The sequence below is a fragment of the Oncorhynchus mykiss genome, chromosome 8 (assembly GCF_057628025.1).
Source record: "Oncorhynchus mykiss isolate SJ-2025 chromosome 8, ASM5762802v1, whole genome shotgun sequence".
Lineage (NCBI taxonomy): Eukaryota > Metazoa > Chordata > Actinopteri > Salmoniformes > Salmonidae > Oncorhynchus > Oncorhynchus mykiss.
Genome location: NC_143029.1, coordinates 82,497,977 through 82,512,488, shown reverse-complemented (window position 1 = coordinate 82,512,488; position 14,512 = coordinate 82,497,977). Strand labels below are relative to the sequence as shown.

Sequence of the window (14,512 nt, the reverse complement as noted above, 5' to 3'; positions counted from 1 at the left end):
GCAAACATTATCTCATATGAAATCTTCCCCTGCACTGGCCATGGAAGGATGGAGGATATATTGTGGGTTTCTTGGTACGAATCCTTTCACCGGTTCCCTTTTGTTTGTATAGTTTGTTTTAACTCGCCCCTTTAGCAGCAGACTTGCTTTCAGATGGCTTCTGACTCGAGCCTTTTGAGAGGTTGTTTGGCGATTATTATTCAATGAGACTGAACTGAATGGATTAATTGATGTACTCAGCTGTGGTATTGGAGCTCTGCGGAAATACAGACATGCAGATGGAATTGAAATGGTCCCTTCATTCGGAATGTCTGTGAGAAAGAAAAAAGATGACTAAAGTGGTGCAGCGATCTATGGCACTGCATCTCAGTCCTTGAGGCATCACTACAGACCCTGGTTTGATTTCAGGTTGTATCACAACCGGCTGTGATTGGGAGTCCCATAGGGCGGCGCACAATTGGTCCAGTGTCGTCCCAGTTAGGGTTTGGCCTGCGGGGGTGGGCTGTCATTTTAAATAAGAATTTGTTCTTAACTGACTTTCCTAGTTAAATAAAAATATATATATAATAATTAAATATAAATGGGTTTGTTATTTGCGGTAGGTTCTTTGTTGTTCTAATATCCCAAACTGACATGTCAGTTTCAGTTTCACCAATGAAGGATTCTAGCTCATGAGAAGTGATCTTTCTGAGGTTGTAGAAGAAGGAGCTTGAGGCGCCCTCTAATGTCTCAGAACTACTCCTACAAGTTAGAGTATCTTCATCATATCAGGTTTCATCGGTGAGAAGGGACGTTCCACTCAAAACACAACCTTCCATGTACAGATGAATGGACCAATCACATAAGGTTGTATTTTAAGGTTGTGGAATGTACAGATGAATGGACCAATCATATAAGGTTGTATTTTAAGGTTGTGGAATGTACAGATGAATGGACCAATCATATAAGGTTGTATTTTAAGGTTGTGGAATGTACAGATGAATGGACCAATCATATTAGGTTGTATTTTAAGGTTGTGGAACGTTTCTTTAGAACTCTCTTGACTCCCTTCTTCCAGAATGTGGGAAACAGCAACCTACACCTACACCCCCTCTGTCCCTCCCATATCCCTCCTGTATCCCTCCCGTAACCCTCCCGTAGCTAGCAGGTTTTTAATGTTTTTGTCTCTGCAGAGATTGTGAGGGCGATGACCCATTTGATCAACAATGGCATGTCCATGTACTGGGGGACATCACGATGGTCTGCCATGGAGATTATGGTAAGTAGGCAAATTCTCTCACAACTTCCTAATACGTCAACTTCATATTCTCCTCAGCAGTGTGTAGACCTGCACGATCTGTCCACATAATTCACTGTAGCTTGCTTGGGATATAAATGCTTTTGGAGTCTGACATTAGAGAGTAAACAGACATTATAGTGGTTGAAAAGGAGAATGAAGTCTGAAAAGTTCAGGTGCTGTCTTGGAATATCAATGCTTTTGAAGATATGGAAGTTGGGTCTGACATTAACATGAAAAGGTGAACAGAGTCAGCATTGTTCTCACCTTGGTTCTGCCCCTCTTCCCTTCTCTCAATTTTTTTTCAGGAAGCGTACTCGGTTGCGCGGCAGTTTAACCTGATCCCTCCGGTGTGTGAGCAGGCTGAGTACCACTTCTTCCAGAGGGACAAGGTGGAGACACAGCTACCTGAGCTCTACCATAAGATAGGCAGGTGTAATAGTAACACCATCTCACACAAACTTTTTAGATTTGTCACACTTTGGGACTGCATTCAAGTGTCCTATAAACGCCCTTGAAATGCACAACCAGGATCAGACTGGTAACAGACTGTGCAGTAGTAGTTCACCCCAAAATTCAAAGTTTGTCAAAAGTGGTCTGATGTCGAGCTGAGTCAATATTCCAAACTGCAAAAGGTAAACTCTTGATACTTTTGTCCTTCGGTACCATGATAATCTGATGATTACCCTGCCTGTCATGTGACCTAACTCCCATGTGCCATTGCAGGTGTGGGTGTGGTCTCCTGGTCACCTCTAGCCTGTGGAATCATCACTGGGAAGTATGAGAATGGCATCCCAGAATGCTCCAGGGCCTCCATGAAGGTACTGCTCGTATCTGCTTGTCCCAACAACATCTGAGGGGATTTATGAATGTCAGCTTGTTCCTCAGGTGGTGTCTAAGACTGGTCTTCTTCCTCTCTTCCAGCCGTACGCCTGGTTAAAGGATAAGATAGTGAGTGAAGAAGGGAGGAAACAACAGGCCAAGCTGAAGGAGCTCACAACCATCTCTGAAAAGCTGGGCTGCACTCTGCCACAATTAGCTATCGGTAAGATATCAGTAACACAAATGCTGAAAAGACAAAGTGGATGGTTTTCACAAAGCTTAGGCTCAAATAGCGTTTTTATTTTAGTAACAAGTCCTGTTTTTTTTCCAAGCGAGAAAGTTGCTTGTTTCCACTACTTTCGTGCCTGTAATTGATTTTGGTGATATATTGTACATGCATGTCCCTGTGGCATCATTACATATGCTGGAACCTGTGTACCAAAGCCCTCACACATCACTGTAACCTTGACATGAGAGTGTCTTCCTTAGCTCTTCGGAGATTAAATCATTGGTAGGTTTTATTCAGAAGGCCATATTGAGACGGCTCCCATTTAACTTGTGTAACTACATTGTCCAGCAGACAAATTAAAACTATCGCCTGCGTTCACTTGATTGTGCCTAAGGCCCTGCGTTCACTTGATTGTGCCTAAGGCCCTGCGTTCACTTGATTGTGCCTAAGGCCCTGCATTCACTTGATTGTGCCTAAGGCCCGTAGAGAAAAAAGCTTTCCAGTTCTCTGCCCCTTACTTCATTTTTTTATTATATTTAACTGAGCAAGTGAGTTAGGATCAAATTCTTATTTACAATGACGGCCTACCCCAGCCAAACAATGCTGGACCAATTGTGCACCGCCCAATGTGACTCCCAATCATGGCCAGTTGTGATACAGCCTGGAATCAAACCAGGGTCTGTAGCAATACCTCTAGCACTGATATGCAGTGCCTTAGACCACTGCGCCACTCGGGAGCCCAATCACACGCATGGAACGAGCTTCAAAGGGTGCTGAAATTACAGGAGCTCGTCCCTATAATTTATTTTAAAGAAGGGTTACACACTATGATGCCAAATGAAATGGTGGGGCTGTCAATGTTTTGAACCCTAGTTGCACCACACTTTCCCAAACCATCCTGCTGTTCAATGTGTAAATGTCTATTTTTTAAACTGTAGTGCTTTGTGTTTTATGTTATAAATGTGTCTGCAACTTTGTGTGCTGCTATTTTGGCCAGGTATTTTAAGAGATTGTTCATCTCAATGAGACTAACCTGGTAAAACAAAGGTACCCCAAAAAATAGACAAATAACAATGCTGGATGTGGAAGACAACCCTTTATGAGTAATGGAGGGACTACCTCCATAAGGGACTTGTCCAATAACAAACGTACATTTTATTTTTCCATTGCAAAATGTTTTCTGTTGCATGCCCTGATGAACTCAACCCTGTTACCTCCCCTTCTCTCTGTCTGCAGCCTGGTGTCTGAGAAATGAAGGAGTGAGCTCAGTGCTGCTAGGAACATCCAACCCCATCCAGCTTGCAGAGAATCTGAGGGCCATGGAGGTAAGGAGCTTCTCTCATATAGTTTACTTTTTTTCATTAAGGGAAGAAGGACTACCTTGAAGAATACATTTTAAGCTGTTTTAGGCCCAATGCAAAATCGACCCTGAGACTCTATGCCCACAGGAGGTTGGTGGCAGCTTAATTGGGGAGAATGGGCTCATGTTAATGGCTGCAGCGGAATAGGTGGAATGATAACAAAAACATCAAACAAATCAAATAAAATCAAACTTTATTTGTCACATGCGCCGAATACAACAAGTGTAGACCTTACCGTGAAATTCTTGCTTACAAGGCCTTAACCAACAGTGCAGTTCAAGAAGAGTTAAGAAAATATTTACCAAATAAACTAAAGTAAAAAATAATAAAAAGTAACACAATAAAACAACAATAACGAGGTTATATACAGGGGCTACCGGTACCGAGTCAGTGTGGAGGTTATATACAGGGGGTACCGGTACTGAGTCAGTGTGGAGGTTATATACAGGGGGTACCGGTACTGAGTCAGTGTGGAGGTTATATACAGGGGGTACCGGTACTGAGTCAGTGTGGAGGTTATATACAGGGGGTACCGGTACTGAGTCAGTGTGGAGGTTATATACAGGGGGTACCGGTACCGAGTCAGTGTGGAGGTTATATACAGGGGTTACCGGTACCGAGTCAGTGTGGAGGCTATATACAGGGATACCGGTACCGAGTCAGTGTGGAGGTTATATACAGGGGTTACCGGTACCGAGTCAGTGTGGAGGCTATATACAGGGGGTACCGGTACTGAGTCAGTGTGGAGGTTATATACAGGGGGTACCGGTACTGAGTCAGTGTGGAGGTTATATACAGGGGGTACCGGTACTGAGTCAGTGTGGAGGTTATATACAGGGGGTACCGGTACTGAGTCAGTGTGGAGGTTATATACAGGGGGTACCGGTACCGAGTCAGTGTGGAGGTTATATACAGGGGTTACCGGTACCGAGTCAGTGTGGAGGCTATATACAGGGATACCGGTACCGAGTCAGTGTGGAGGTTATATACAGGGGTTACCGGTACCGAATCAGTGTGGAGGCTATATACAGGGGTACCGGTACCGAGTCAGTGTGGAGGCTATATACAGGGGGTACCGGTACCGAGTCAGTGTGCGGGGGTACATGTTAGAGGTAATTTGTACATGTAGGTAGGGGTGAAGTGACTATGCATAGATAATAAACAGTGAGTAGCAGCAGTGTACAAAACAAATGGAGGGGGGGGGGGGGGGTCAATGTAATAGTTCAGTGGCCATTTGATTAATTGTTCAGCAGTCTTATGGCAGTCTATGACTTGGGTGACTGGAGTCTCTGACAATTTTATGGGCTTTCCTCTGACACCGCCTATTATATAGGTCATGGATGGCAGTAAGCTTGGCCCCAGTGATATACTGGGCCGTACGCACAACCCTCTGTAGCGCCTTACGGTCAGATACAGAGTAGTTGCCATACCAGGCTGTGATGGAACTGGTCAGGATGCTCTCGATGGTGCAGCTGTAGAACCTTTTGAGGATCTGGGGACCCATGCCAAATCTTTTCAGTCTCCTGAGGGGGGAAAGGTTTTGTCGTGCCCTCTTCACAACTGTCTTGGTGTATTTGGACCATGATAGATCGTTGGTGATGTGGACACCAAGGAACTTGAAACTCTCTACCCACTCCACTATCAGCCCCCGTTGATGTTAATGGGGGGCCTGTTTGGCCCGCCTTTTCCTGTAGTCCATGATCAGCTCCTTTGTCTTACTCACATTGAGGGAGAGGTTGTTGTTCTGGCACCACACTTCCAGTTCTCTGACCTCCTCCCTACAGTCTCATCGTTGTCGGTGATTGTTGTGTCGTCTGCAAACTTAATGATGGTGTTGGAGTCGTGTTTGGCCACGCAGTCGTGGGTGAACAGGGAGTACAGGTGTGGACTAAGTACACACCCCTGAGGGGCCCCAGTTTTTAGGATCAGCGTGGCAGACATGTTGTTGCCTACCCTTACCACCTGGGGGCAGCCATCAGGAAGTCCAGGATCCAGTTTCAGAGGGAGGTGTTTAGTCTGAAGATACTTAACTTAGTGGTTTCCAGGTGTTTGATGCCATTCCATTTTTTTCCATTGCAAACATTATTATGAGCCGTCCTCCCCTCAGCAGCCTCCTGTGCCTGTGCCCTATGTACTACGTGTGGAGATCTGAGAGGATTTTTGACAGGTGTACGCAATATGGTAGTAGCTCCACTTGCTCACTGATAAGCTAGGTGGAAGTTACACCATATGTCTTATACAGTACCTATCAAATCATCTTAGATGCAGTAGCCTCGTGAGCCTCCCTGATCTTGCAATTGTCGATAAGGCCGGGACCGATGTCCCCCTGTTGGAATGGCTATCACTCTATAGACCAAAACATGCTAGGTGAAGCTGGCGTGTGAAGTGGTTCAAACTACAACTCTACCAAAGCACAAGACGAGAGAACGTGGAGGTCATTCCCATGCTGAAATGGTGAAGAAATCTACAAACTTTAAACCAATTATTCAGGCTGCAGCTGTTTAAATACTTTAGTCTGTTAAATGTATCCGATTTAAGAACATTTCTGAATGGTACTCTGAAGTACCCATTATAACAACTACAACAGACTTTGATCTCTGGTGGACAAACCAGAGGCTTTCTGTCGTCTGACTATCCAGCAGACAGACCGGTGATCAGAGAGGGACAACAAAGGCATACAGCTGTAAATATGTAAACTGCTATTTATTTTCGAATGAGGGGCTGTTCATGTTAAAAGTATTAGCATTTCATAAGTGTAGTTATCAACTGTTTCCCGCTCTCGAACTGTCCCCACCCCCTTTCCTTTGTCTACTAAGCCATTATATCAGCCCACTAGGGACATTTCTATCATGTCAGTAACCAATGTATGACCTGTGTGTGTGTGTGTTTATGTAATTCTGTGATTGATTAAGTTAGTTAGTAAATAAATAATTAAGCCAATTTGTATATCGCTGATTCGTGATCTGTGTTGGGGTTCGTGCAGATATCCAAGGGTTCGCTACATTCAGAATATGCCTGATGAGGTCATAATACATTAATAAGTGAGGGAAAATATCTGAAGAGTTATATTCGTGAAATAAACACAACATTTTCTCGTGGTGCCCCGGCTTCCTAGTTAATTAAAGTTACACGATTAGTTTAATCACGTAATTAAATGACAGAGAATTGATTTGATAAATGAACAGTCTTCACATTTAATGATAGTCTTCACAACTGTCTTGGTGTGTTTGGACCATGATAGATTGTCCACAGATCAGGCTGGCTGGCGAGGCTAAGGGTGCAAGGTTTAGGCATCAATTTGGGACACTGACAACGATTTCTCAGCACTCATACAGCTCCCCTTCTCTAGTCTATGCCTACACTGTTTATTTACAATTATGGATGCCTATTGTGGTGTAGTTACTAACTAACTACTACTACCAACATAACAACTGACTGAATCAATGGTATTGTTTCTCTTCTTCATGTATTCTAGGTCATTCCAAAGATGACAGCAGGCATTGCCACAGAGATTGACCACGTCTTGGGAAACCAACCCCACAGGAAGAAGGACTTCCAACAAGCACATTAGGATGGAGCCATTCTTCAGAACTGTGACTAATCTGGACCAGCTCTCATCAGTGGCACCTCCAGTCATTGTGTGCCCAACCCTGTTTGTGTGCGTGTGTGTGTGTGTGTGTGTGAGTTCTACGCAGTTCCTCGTCCTGCCACGCCCGAATAAAGATCAACCAGTAGTCAGTGTCGTTAACTGAGAGCTCTGCTTGACAAAGCATGCATGCCACACAGCTCATCCACTCCAGTTCAGTGCAGCTCAAACCTGACGAACTACCCAGCCGTTATCAAGATAGCAATCAAGTCAGACTAAGATCACCTGAATCAGTTGAGGCTGCTGAGGTGAGGACGGCTCATAATAATGGCTGAAATAGACTGTAATGGATAGAATAGAAGTGTATCAAACACATGAAAACCATGTTTTTGATACCATTCCATTTACTCCATTCCAGCCGTTACTATGAGCCGTTCTCCCCTCACCAGCCTCCACTGAATCTGATGTGCAAATCCCTTATGGTACACCCAGCTGTCCCGCATTCTGTGTAGAAGCCTTTGTAGGCTAAACGGGACATTCATGAGGACAAACTCTTGGACAGAGGACTGTGTTCCTGTCCTCAAAGTGATGGACATGGACAAATGATCTGTCCATGACGGTCAGTGCTGGCTGAGCCCCTCCTATCCTACAACCTAAGTGCTTTCCTAACCCTGCATTGTTGTAGTGATAATGAACTGTTTCGATACATGCTGACATCTTGTGGTTTTTAAACGTTTTCCCCCCCATTGTGATAAAAATACCAACAGGGTTGTGTTGCATTGAATATTTCAAAACTACATGTGTAATGACTGTTAACTGATTATATATATTTTTGTCAATGAATGCAGAAGAACACAGTATTATTATGATAGTACTTTCATAGTATCTCCCCATTTCTCTCTAACAATGCATACTCTTCTGCTAACAGATATTGCAGGCATGTACATAGGTCTACCGTTGGTGTAAGCAGTATTACCGGATGCTATATCTAGTGCCCTCATTGCACATGCCGATATATTTTCATTTAATCCAAGTTAAACTGATGTATATGATGTATATTCTACCCTTTGTCATTGCACCTGGGCTAAAACTGAATACAATGTCTGTTCAAATGTAAAATGGTATAATGAGATTATGTTAGAGGTTGAGAGTTCAGTAAAGACTCCTTAATTGATGTAGTTGTTGTTGTTAATTTGTACATACTGTATATAAATAAATATCCAGTGTGAACGATTGTATTCTCTGTGCAGAAACACCTCATATCTAGAAGTATTGAAAATATGTAGTTTTAAAAAGGAAGGCATAGACCAGGTTCCAATACGAAGAAACAAACATTTGTGAAATGAAAAGTCAGAATAGAATTGATGACGTCATTGGAAAACTGTCCCTCTAAAGTTGTGGATGTAGCCTACCAATTTCATTATGTAGCTTTTACCAGCAGAACGTGAAAACAAAAAGATTTCTAGATTCCTCTATTTGAAAACCAAGTACAGTGGCTTGCAAAAGTATTCAACCCCATGGAATTTTCCCTATTTTGTTGCCTTACAATCTGGAATTAAAATGGATTTTTGGGGGGTTTGTATCATTTGATTTACACAACATGTCTACCACTTTGAAGATGCAAAATAATTTTTATTGTGAAACAAACAAGAAATTAAAAACAGAACTTGGGGGTGCAAAACGATTCACCCCCCGCCAAAGTCAATACTTTGTAGAGCCACCTTTTGCAGCAATTACAGCTGCAAGTCTCTTGGGGTATGTCTCTATAAGCTTGGCACATCTAGCCACTGGGATTGTTGCCCACTTTTCAAGGCAAAACTGCTCCAGCTCCTTCAAGTTGGATGGGTTCCGCTGGTGTACAGCAATATTTAAGTCATACCACAGATTCTCAATTGGATTGAGGTCTGGGCTTTGACTAGGCCATTCCAAGACATTTAAATGTGTCCCCTTAAACCACAAGAGTGTTGTTTTAGCAGTATGCTTAGGGTCATTGTCCTGCTGGAAGGTGAACCTCCGTCCCAGTCTCAAATCTCTGGAAGACTGAAACAGGTTTCCCTCAAGAATTTCCCTGTATTTATCACTATCCATCATTCCTTCAATTCTGACCAGTTTCACAGTCCCTGCCAATGAAAAACATTCCCACAGCATGATGCTGCTGTAACGGATGTGAAATAGCTAGCTAGTTAGCGGTGGTGCGCGCTAAATAGCGTTTCAATCGGTGACGTCACTTGCTCTGAGACCTTGAAGTAGTGGTTCCCCTTGCTCTGCAAGGGCTGTGGCTTTTGTGGAGCGATGGGTAACGATGCTTCGTGGGTGACTGTTGTTGATGTGTGCAGAGGGTCCCTGGTTCACGCCCGGGTATGGGCGAGGGGACGGTCTAAAGTTATACTGTTACACTGCCACCACCATGCTTCACTGTGGGGATGATGTTCTCGGGGTGATCAGAGTTGGGTTTGTGCCAGACATAGCATTTTCCTTGATGGGCCCCCCCAAAAAAAAAAATCTCATCTGACCGGAGTACCTTCTTCCATATGTTTGGTGAGTCTCCCACGTGCCTTTTGGTGAACACCAAACGTGTTGGCTTACTTTTTTCTTTAAGCAATGGCTTTTTTCTGGCCACTCTTCCGTAAAGCCCAGCTCTGTGGAGTGTACGGCTTAAAGTGGTCCTATGGACAGATACTCCAATCTCTGCTGTAGAGCTTTGCAGTTCCTTCAGGGTTATCTTTGGTCTTTTTGTTTTCTCTCTGATTAAAGTCCTCGTTGCCTGGTCCGTGGGTTTTGGTGGGAGGCCCTTTCTTGGCAGGTTTGTTGTGGTGCCATATTCTTTCCATTTTTTTATAATGGATTTAATGGTGCTCCGTGGGATGTTTAAAGTTTCTGATATTTTTTTATAGCCCAACCCTGATCTGTACTTCTCCACAACTTTGTCCCTGACCTGTTTGGAGAGCTCCTTGGTCTTCATGGTGCCACTTGCTTAGTGGTGTTGCACACTCGGGTGCCTTTCAGAACAGGTGTATATATACGGAGATCATGTGACACTTAGATTGCACACAGGTGGACTTTATTTAACTAATTATGTGACTTCTGAAGGTAATTGGTTGCACCAGATCTTATTTAGGGGCTTCATAGCAAAGGGGGTGAATACATATGCACACACAAATTTTTCATTTTTTTTACTTTTTAGAATGTTTTGAAGCAAGTAATTTTTTTCATTTCACTTCACCAATTTGGACTATTTTGTGTATGTCCATTACATGAAATCCAAATAAAAAATACATTTAAATTACAGGTTGTAATGCAACAAAATAGGAAAAATGCCAAGGGGGATGAATATCAAATCAAATCAAATCAAATGTATTTATATAGCCCTTCGTACATCAGCTGATATCTCAAAGTGCTGTACAGAAACCCAAACAGCAAGCAATGCAGGTGTAGAAGCACGGTGGCTAGGAAAAACTCCCTAGAAAGGCCAAAACCTAGGAAGAAACCTAGAGAGGAACCAGGCTATGTGGGGTGGCCAGTCCTCTTCTGGCTGTCATCATGTCAGGTAGTCCTGGGGCATGGTCCTAGGGCTCAGGTCCTCCAAGAGAGAGAAAGAAAGAGAGAAAGAGAGAATTAGAGAGAGCACATGTGGGGTGGCCAGTCCTCTTCTGGCTGTGCCGGGTGGAGATTATAACAGAACATGGCCAAGATGATCAAATGTTCATAAATGACCAGCATGGTCGAATAATAATAAGGCAGAACAGTTGAAACTGGAGCAGCAGCACGGCCAGGTGGACTGGGGACAGCAAGGAGTCATCATGTCAGGTAGTCCTGGGGCATGGTCCTAGGGCTCAGGTCCTCCGAGAGAGAGAAAGAAAGAGAGAATTAGAGAAAGCACACTTAAATTCACACAGGACACCGAATAGGACAGGAGAAGTACTCCAGATATAACAAACTGACCCTAGCCCCCCGACACAAACTACTGCAGCATAAATACTGGAGGCTGAGACAGGAGGGGTCAGGAGACACTGTGGCCCCATCCGAGGACACCCCCGGACAGGGCCAAACAGGAAGGATATAACTCCACCCACTTTGCCAAAGCACAGCCCCCACACCACTAGAGGGATATCTTCAACCACCAACTTACCATCCTGAGACAAGGCTGAGTATAGCCCACAAAGATCTCCGCCATGGCACAACCCAAGGTGGGGCGCCAACCCAGACAGGATGACCACATCAGTGAATCAACCCACTCAGGTGACGCACCCCTTCCAGGGACGGCATGAGAGAGCCCCAGTAAGCCAGTGACTCAGCCCCTATAATAGAGTTAGAGGCAGAGAATCCCAGTGGAAAGAGGGGAACCGGCCAGGCAGAGACAGCAAGGGCGGTTCGTTGCTCCAGAGCCTTTCCGTTCACCTTCCCACTCCTGGGCCAGACTACACTCAATCATATGACCCACTGAAGAGATGAGTCTTCAGTAAAGACTTAAAGGTTGAGACCGAGTTTGCGTCTCTGACATGGGTAGGCAGACCGTTCCATAAAAATTGAGCTCTATAGGAGAAAGCCCTGCCTCCAGCTGTTTGCTTAGAAATTCTAGGGACAATTAGGAGGCCTGCGTCTTGTGACTTGTGTACGTGTAGGTATGTACGGCAGGACCAAATCAGAGAGATAGGTAGGAGCAAGCCCATGTAATGCTTTGTAGGTTAGCAGTAAAACCTTGAAATCAGCCCTTGCTTTTACAGGAAGCCAGTGTAGGGAGGCTAGCACTGGAGTAATATGATCACATTTTTTGGTTCTAGTCAGGATTCTAGCAGCCGTATTTAGCACTAACTGAAGTTTATTTAGTGCTTTATCCGGGTAACCGGAAAGTAGAGCATTGCAGTAGTCTAACCTAGAAGTGACAAAGCACAAAGAAAGCACAAAGAAGTTTGCAAGGCACTGTATAAGTAGACCCATCTTTGGATGCACCCTCCGTTACCTCTGGCAAAACCCCATCACTCTCCTCAACAAGCGGTTGTGTCAATAGAAAACATTGGGTGGATTCCATTATGCTGAGCCGCAGGGCACTGGTCCGTGACCGGGCAAAAGTGGTGAGGGAGGAACGCCCTTCTCAAATGGAACAGTAAGCTACTCATCTACTCAGTACATACCTTCGTCTCCTGAGTACATACCTTTGTCTCCTGAGTACATACCTTCGTCTCCTGAGTACATACCTTCATCTACTGAGTACATACCTTCATCTACTGAGTACATACCTTCGTCTCCTGAGTACATACCTTCGTCTCCTGAGTACATACCTTCATCTCCTGAGTACATACCTTCTTCTCCTGAGTACATACCTTCATCTCCTGAGTACATACCTTCGTCTCCTGAGTACATACCTTCGTCTCCTGAGTACATACCTTCGTCTCCTGAGTACATACCTTCATCTACTCAGTACATACCTTTGTCTCCTGAGTACATACCTTCATCTACTCAGTACATGCCTTCGTCTACTGAGTACATACCTTCATCTCCTGAGTACATACCTTCTTCTCCTGAGTACATACCTTCATCTCCTGAGTACATACCTTCTTCTCCTGAGTACATACCTTCATCTCCTGAGTACATACCTTCATCTACTCAGTACATACCTTCGTCACCTGAGTACATACCTTCATCTACTCAGTACATACCTTCGTCTCCTGAGTACATACCTTCATCTCCTGAGTACATACCTTCGTCTCCTGAGTACATACCTTCGTCTCCTGAGTACATACCTTCTTCTCCTGAGTACATACCTTAATCTACTGAGTACATACCTTCGTCTCCTGAGTACAAACCTTCTCCTGAGTATAAACCAAGTAAACTTACCTATAGGTCTACTTGCTCTCTTGAGAACCTTGAGGATCTTGAAATGGAGTCGTTGGCAGTGGTGAGCTCTCTGAAGTTGAGCCAGACAAGGAGGAAGTGGGTCTACTTGTGGCGAGAGGTGTAGTGGAGACTTCCAACGTTTTCCCTGAGAATCCTACGGAGATTCATTTGGATGGTAGGAGTGACATGTTTGGAAAGAGTAGATTCCTGATTTTTGGCCGACCCATACATTGTGTCAAGCTGGGTAAAGGACACACTTGGAATAGTTAAATCTATGAAAGTTTTGAGAAGTGGAATTATTTTGATTTTTGTGCATCCTCCACCCAGAGGAAGCGAGCGCGTTGCGTCGCGCGTCTCGGGCCTCAACCTGTATCGTGCTTTGCTTTCCGGAGCAGGGCACCGCTCAAAGGGGTGATCAGTGGGGTAGTGTTGAATGTAGAGGTGGATCAAATGAAAAATAATATTCCTAGTGTTTGTGATGCCGGCCATTTGGTGAGATGTACACCCTGTGCCAATGCCGAGACTGAGAATAACCTGTCTGTCTTGTTGAGCTTTTACACAGAGTTTCTACCTGATATGGCCAGGTTAGGTTATATTTGCTATTCTGCGAGGGCCTATGTTCCAAACCCATTACGGTGCTTTAGGTGCCAAGGATTCAGACATATTGCAGCAGTGTGTAGAAGAGAGATCCCACGATGTGAGAATTGTGCAGGAGGGCATATGTCAACTGTGGGGGCGCCCATGCAGCTGGGGATCCGAAGTGCCCTGTGAGAGAAAGACATGTTGAGATTTCCAGAGATGGAATGGGGCAAAAAGTGTCATATGCTGAGGCAGTGAAGAAAATAAAAAAAAGAACACAGAATGGGCATCAACACTGTCACATGACCCGAGTGGTTGGATGAGTGAGGTCAAATGACCTGACCTTGACCCAAGGGTGAGTGATTCGACTGGGAGCCCCCCAGTGAGTAGGCCTGAAGAGAGAGGTGCAAAGCAGATGAGTTTTAGTAAGGTTGGATTTCTTGCGTTTATAGCGATGGTGATCAATTGCACTGCACTGATGGAGTGGAAATCACAGAAGATAGATGTGATAGCAGATAAATATTTAAGTATGAGAGATTTTTAGTGCAGAATGGCTACAGGAAGTTTTGAAAATAGGGGTTCCATCCTCCCAGGCCGCTGGCTTGGTGTAGGATCGTTTAGGGCCAAAGTAGTAGTATGGAGGGGTGGGTTTTTGAGGATAGTGTATAAGTGCAGGCTTAGATGATTTTTGTTGACCAAAATGTGCAATTCGCACTCCGACCTGAGAAAGGCAGCAATATGCAACACAGCGTCTAGTCTGCCGGAAATTCACACGGAGAAGAAGAAAAAAACAGCCTTCCCATCGACTCCTCCCATAAGCATAA

The 14,512-nt window shown here is 44.4% G+C and overlaps 1 protein-coding gene and 1 long non-coding RNA gene across 3 annotated transcripts in view; one reads left to right on the top strand and one right to left on the bottom strand.

The window, feature by feature from the left end:
* The window catches only part of kcnab1b (potassium voltage-gated channel subfamily A regulatory beta subunit 1b), a 94,213-nt gene extending 85,709 nt beyond the window's left edge, over positions 1-8,504 (top strand). For both annotated transcript variants that reach the window (XM_036986436.2, XM_090182793.1), the window contains 6 exons: positions 1,173-1,258; positions 1,585-1,705; positions 2,003-2,097; positions 2,201-2,321; positions 3,564-3,652; positions 7,164-8,504. In XM_036986436.2, coding sequence (XP_036842331.1) covers positions 1,173-1,258; positions 1,585-1,705; positions 2,003-2,097; positions 2,201-2,321; positions 3,564-3,652; positions 7,164-7,259 — 608 coding nt within the window. In that variant the 3' untranslated portion in view covers positions 7,260-8,504. The remainder of the gene's footprint in view (positions 1-1,172; positions 1,259-1,584; positions 1,706-2,002; positions 2,098-2,200; positions 2,322-3,563; positions 3,653-7,163) is intronic.
* Positions 1-14,512, bottom strand: part of LOC149982155 (uncharacterized) — a 472,901-nt gene that overhangs the window by 173,861 nt on the left and 284,528 nt on the right. The gene's annotated exons all lie outside the window — the stretch shown is intronic.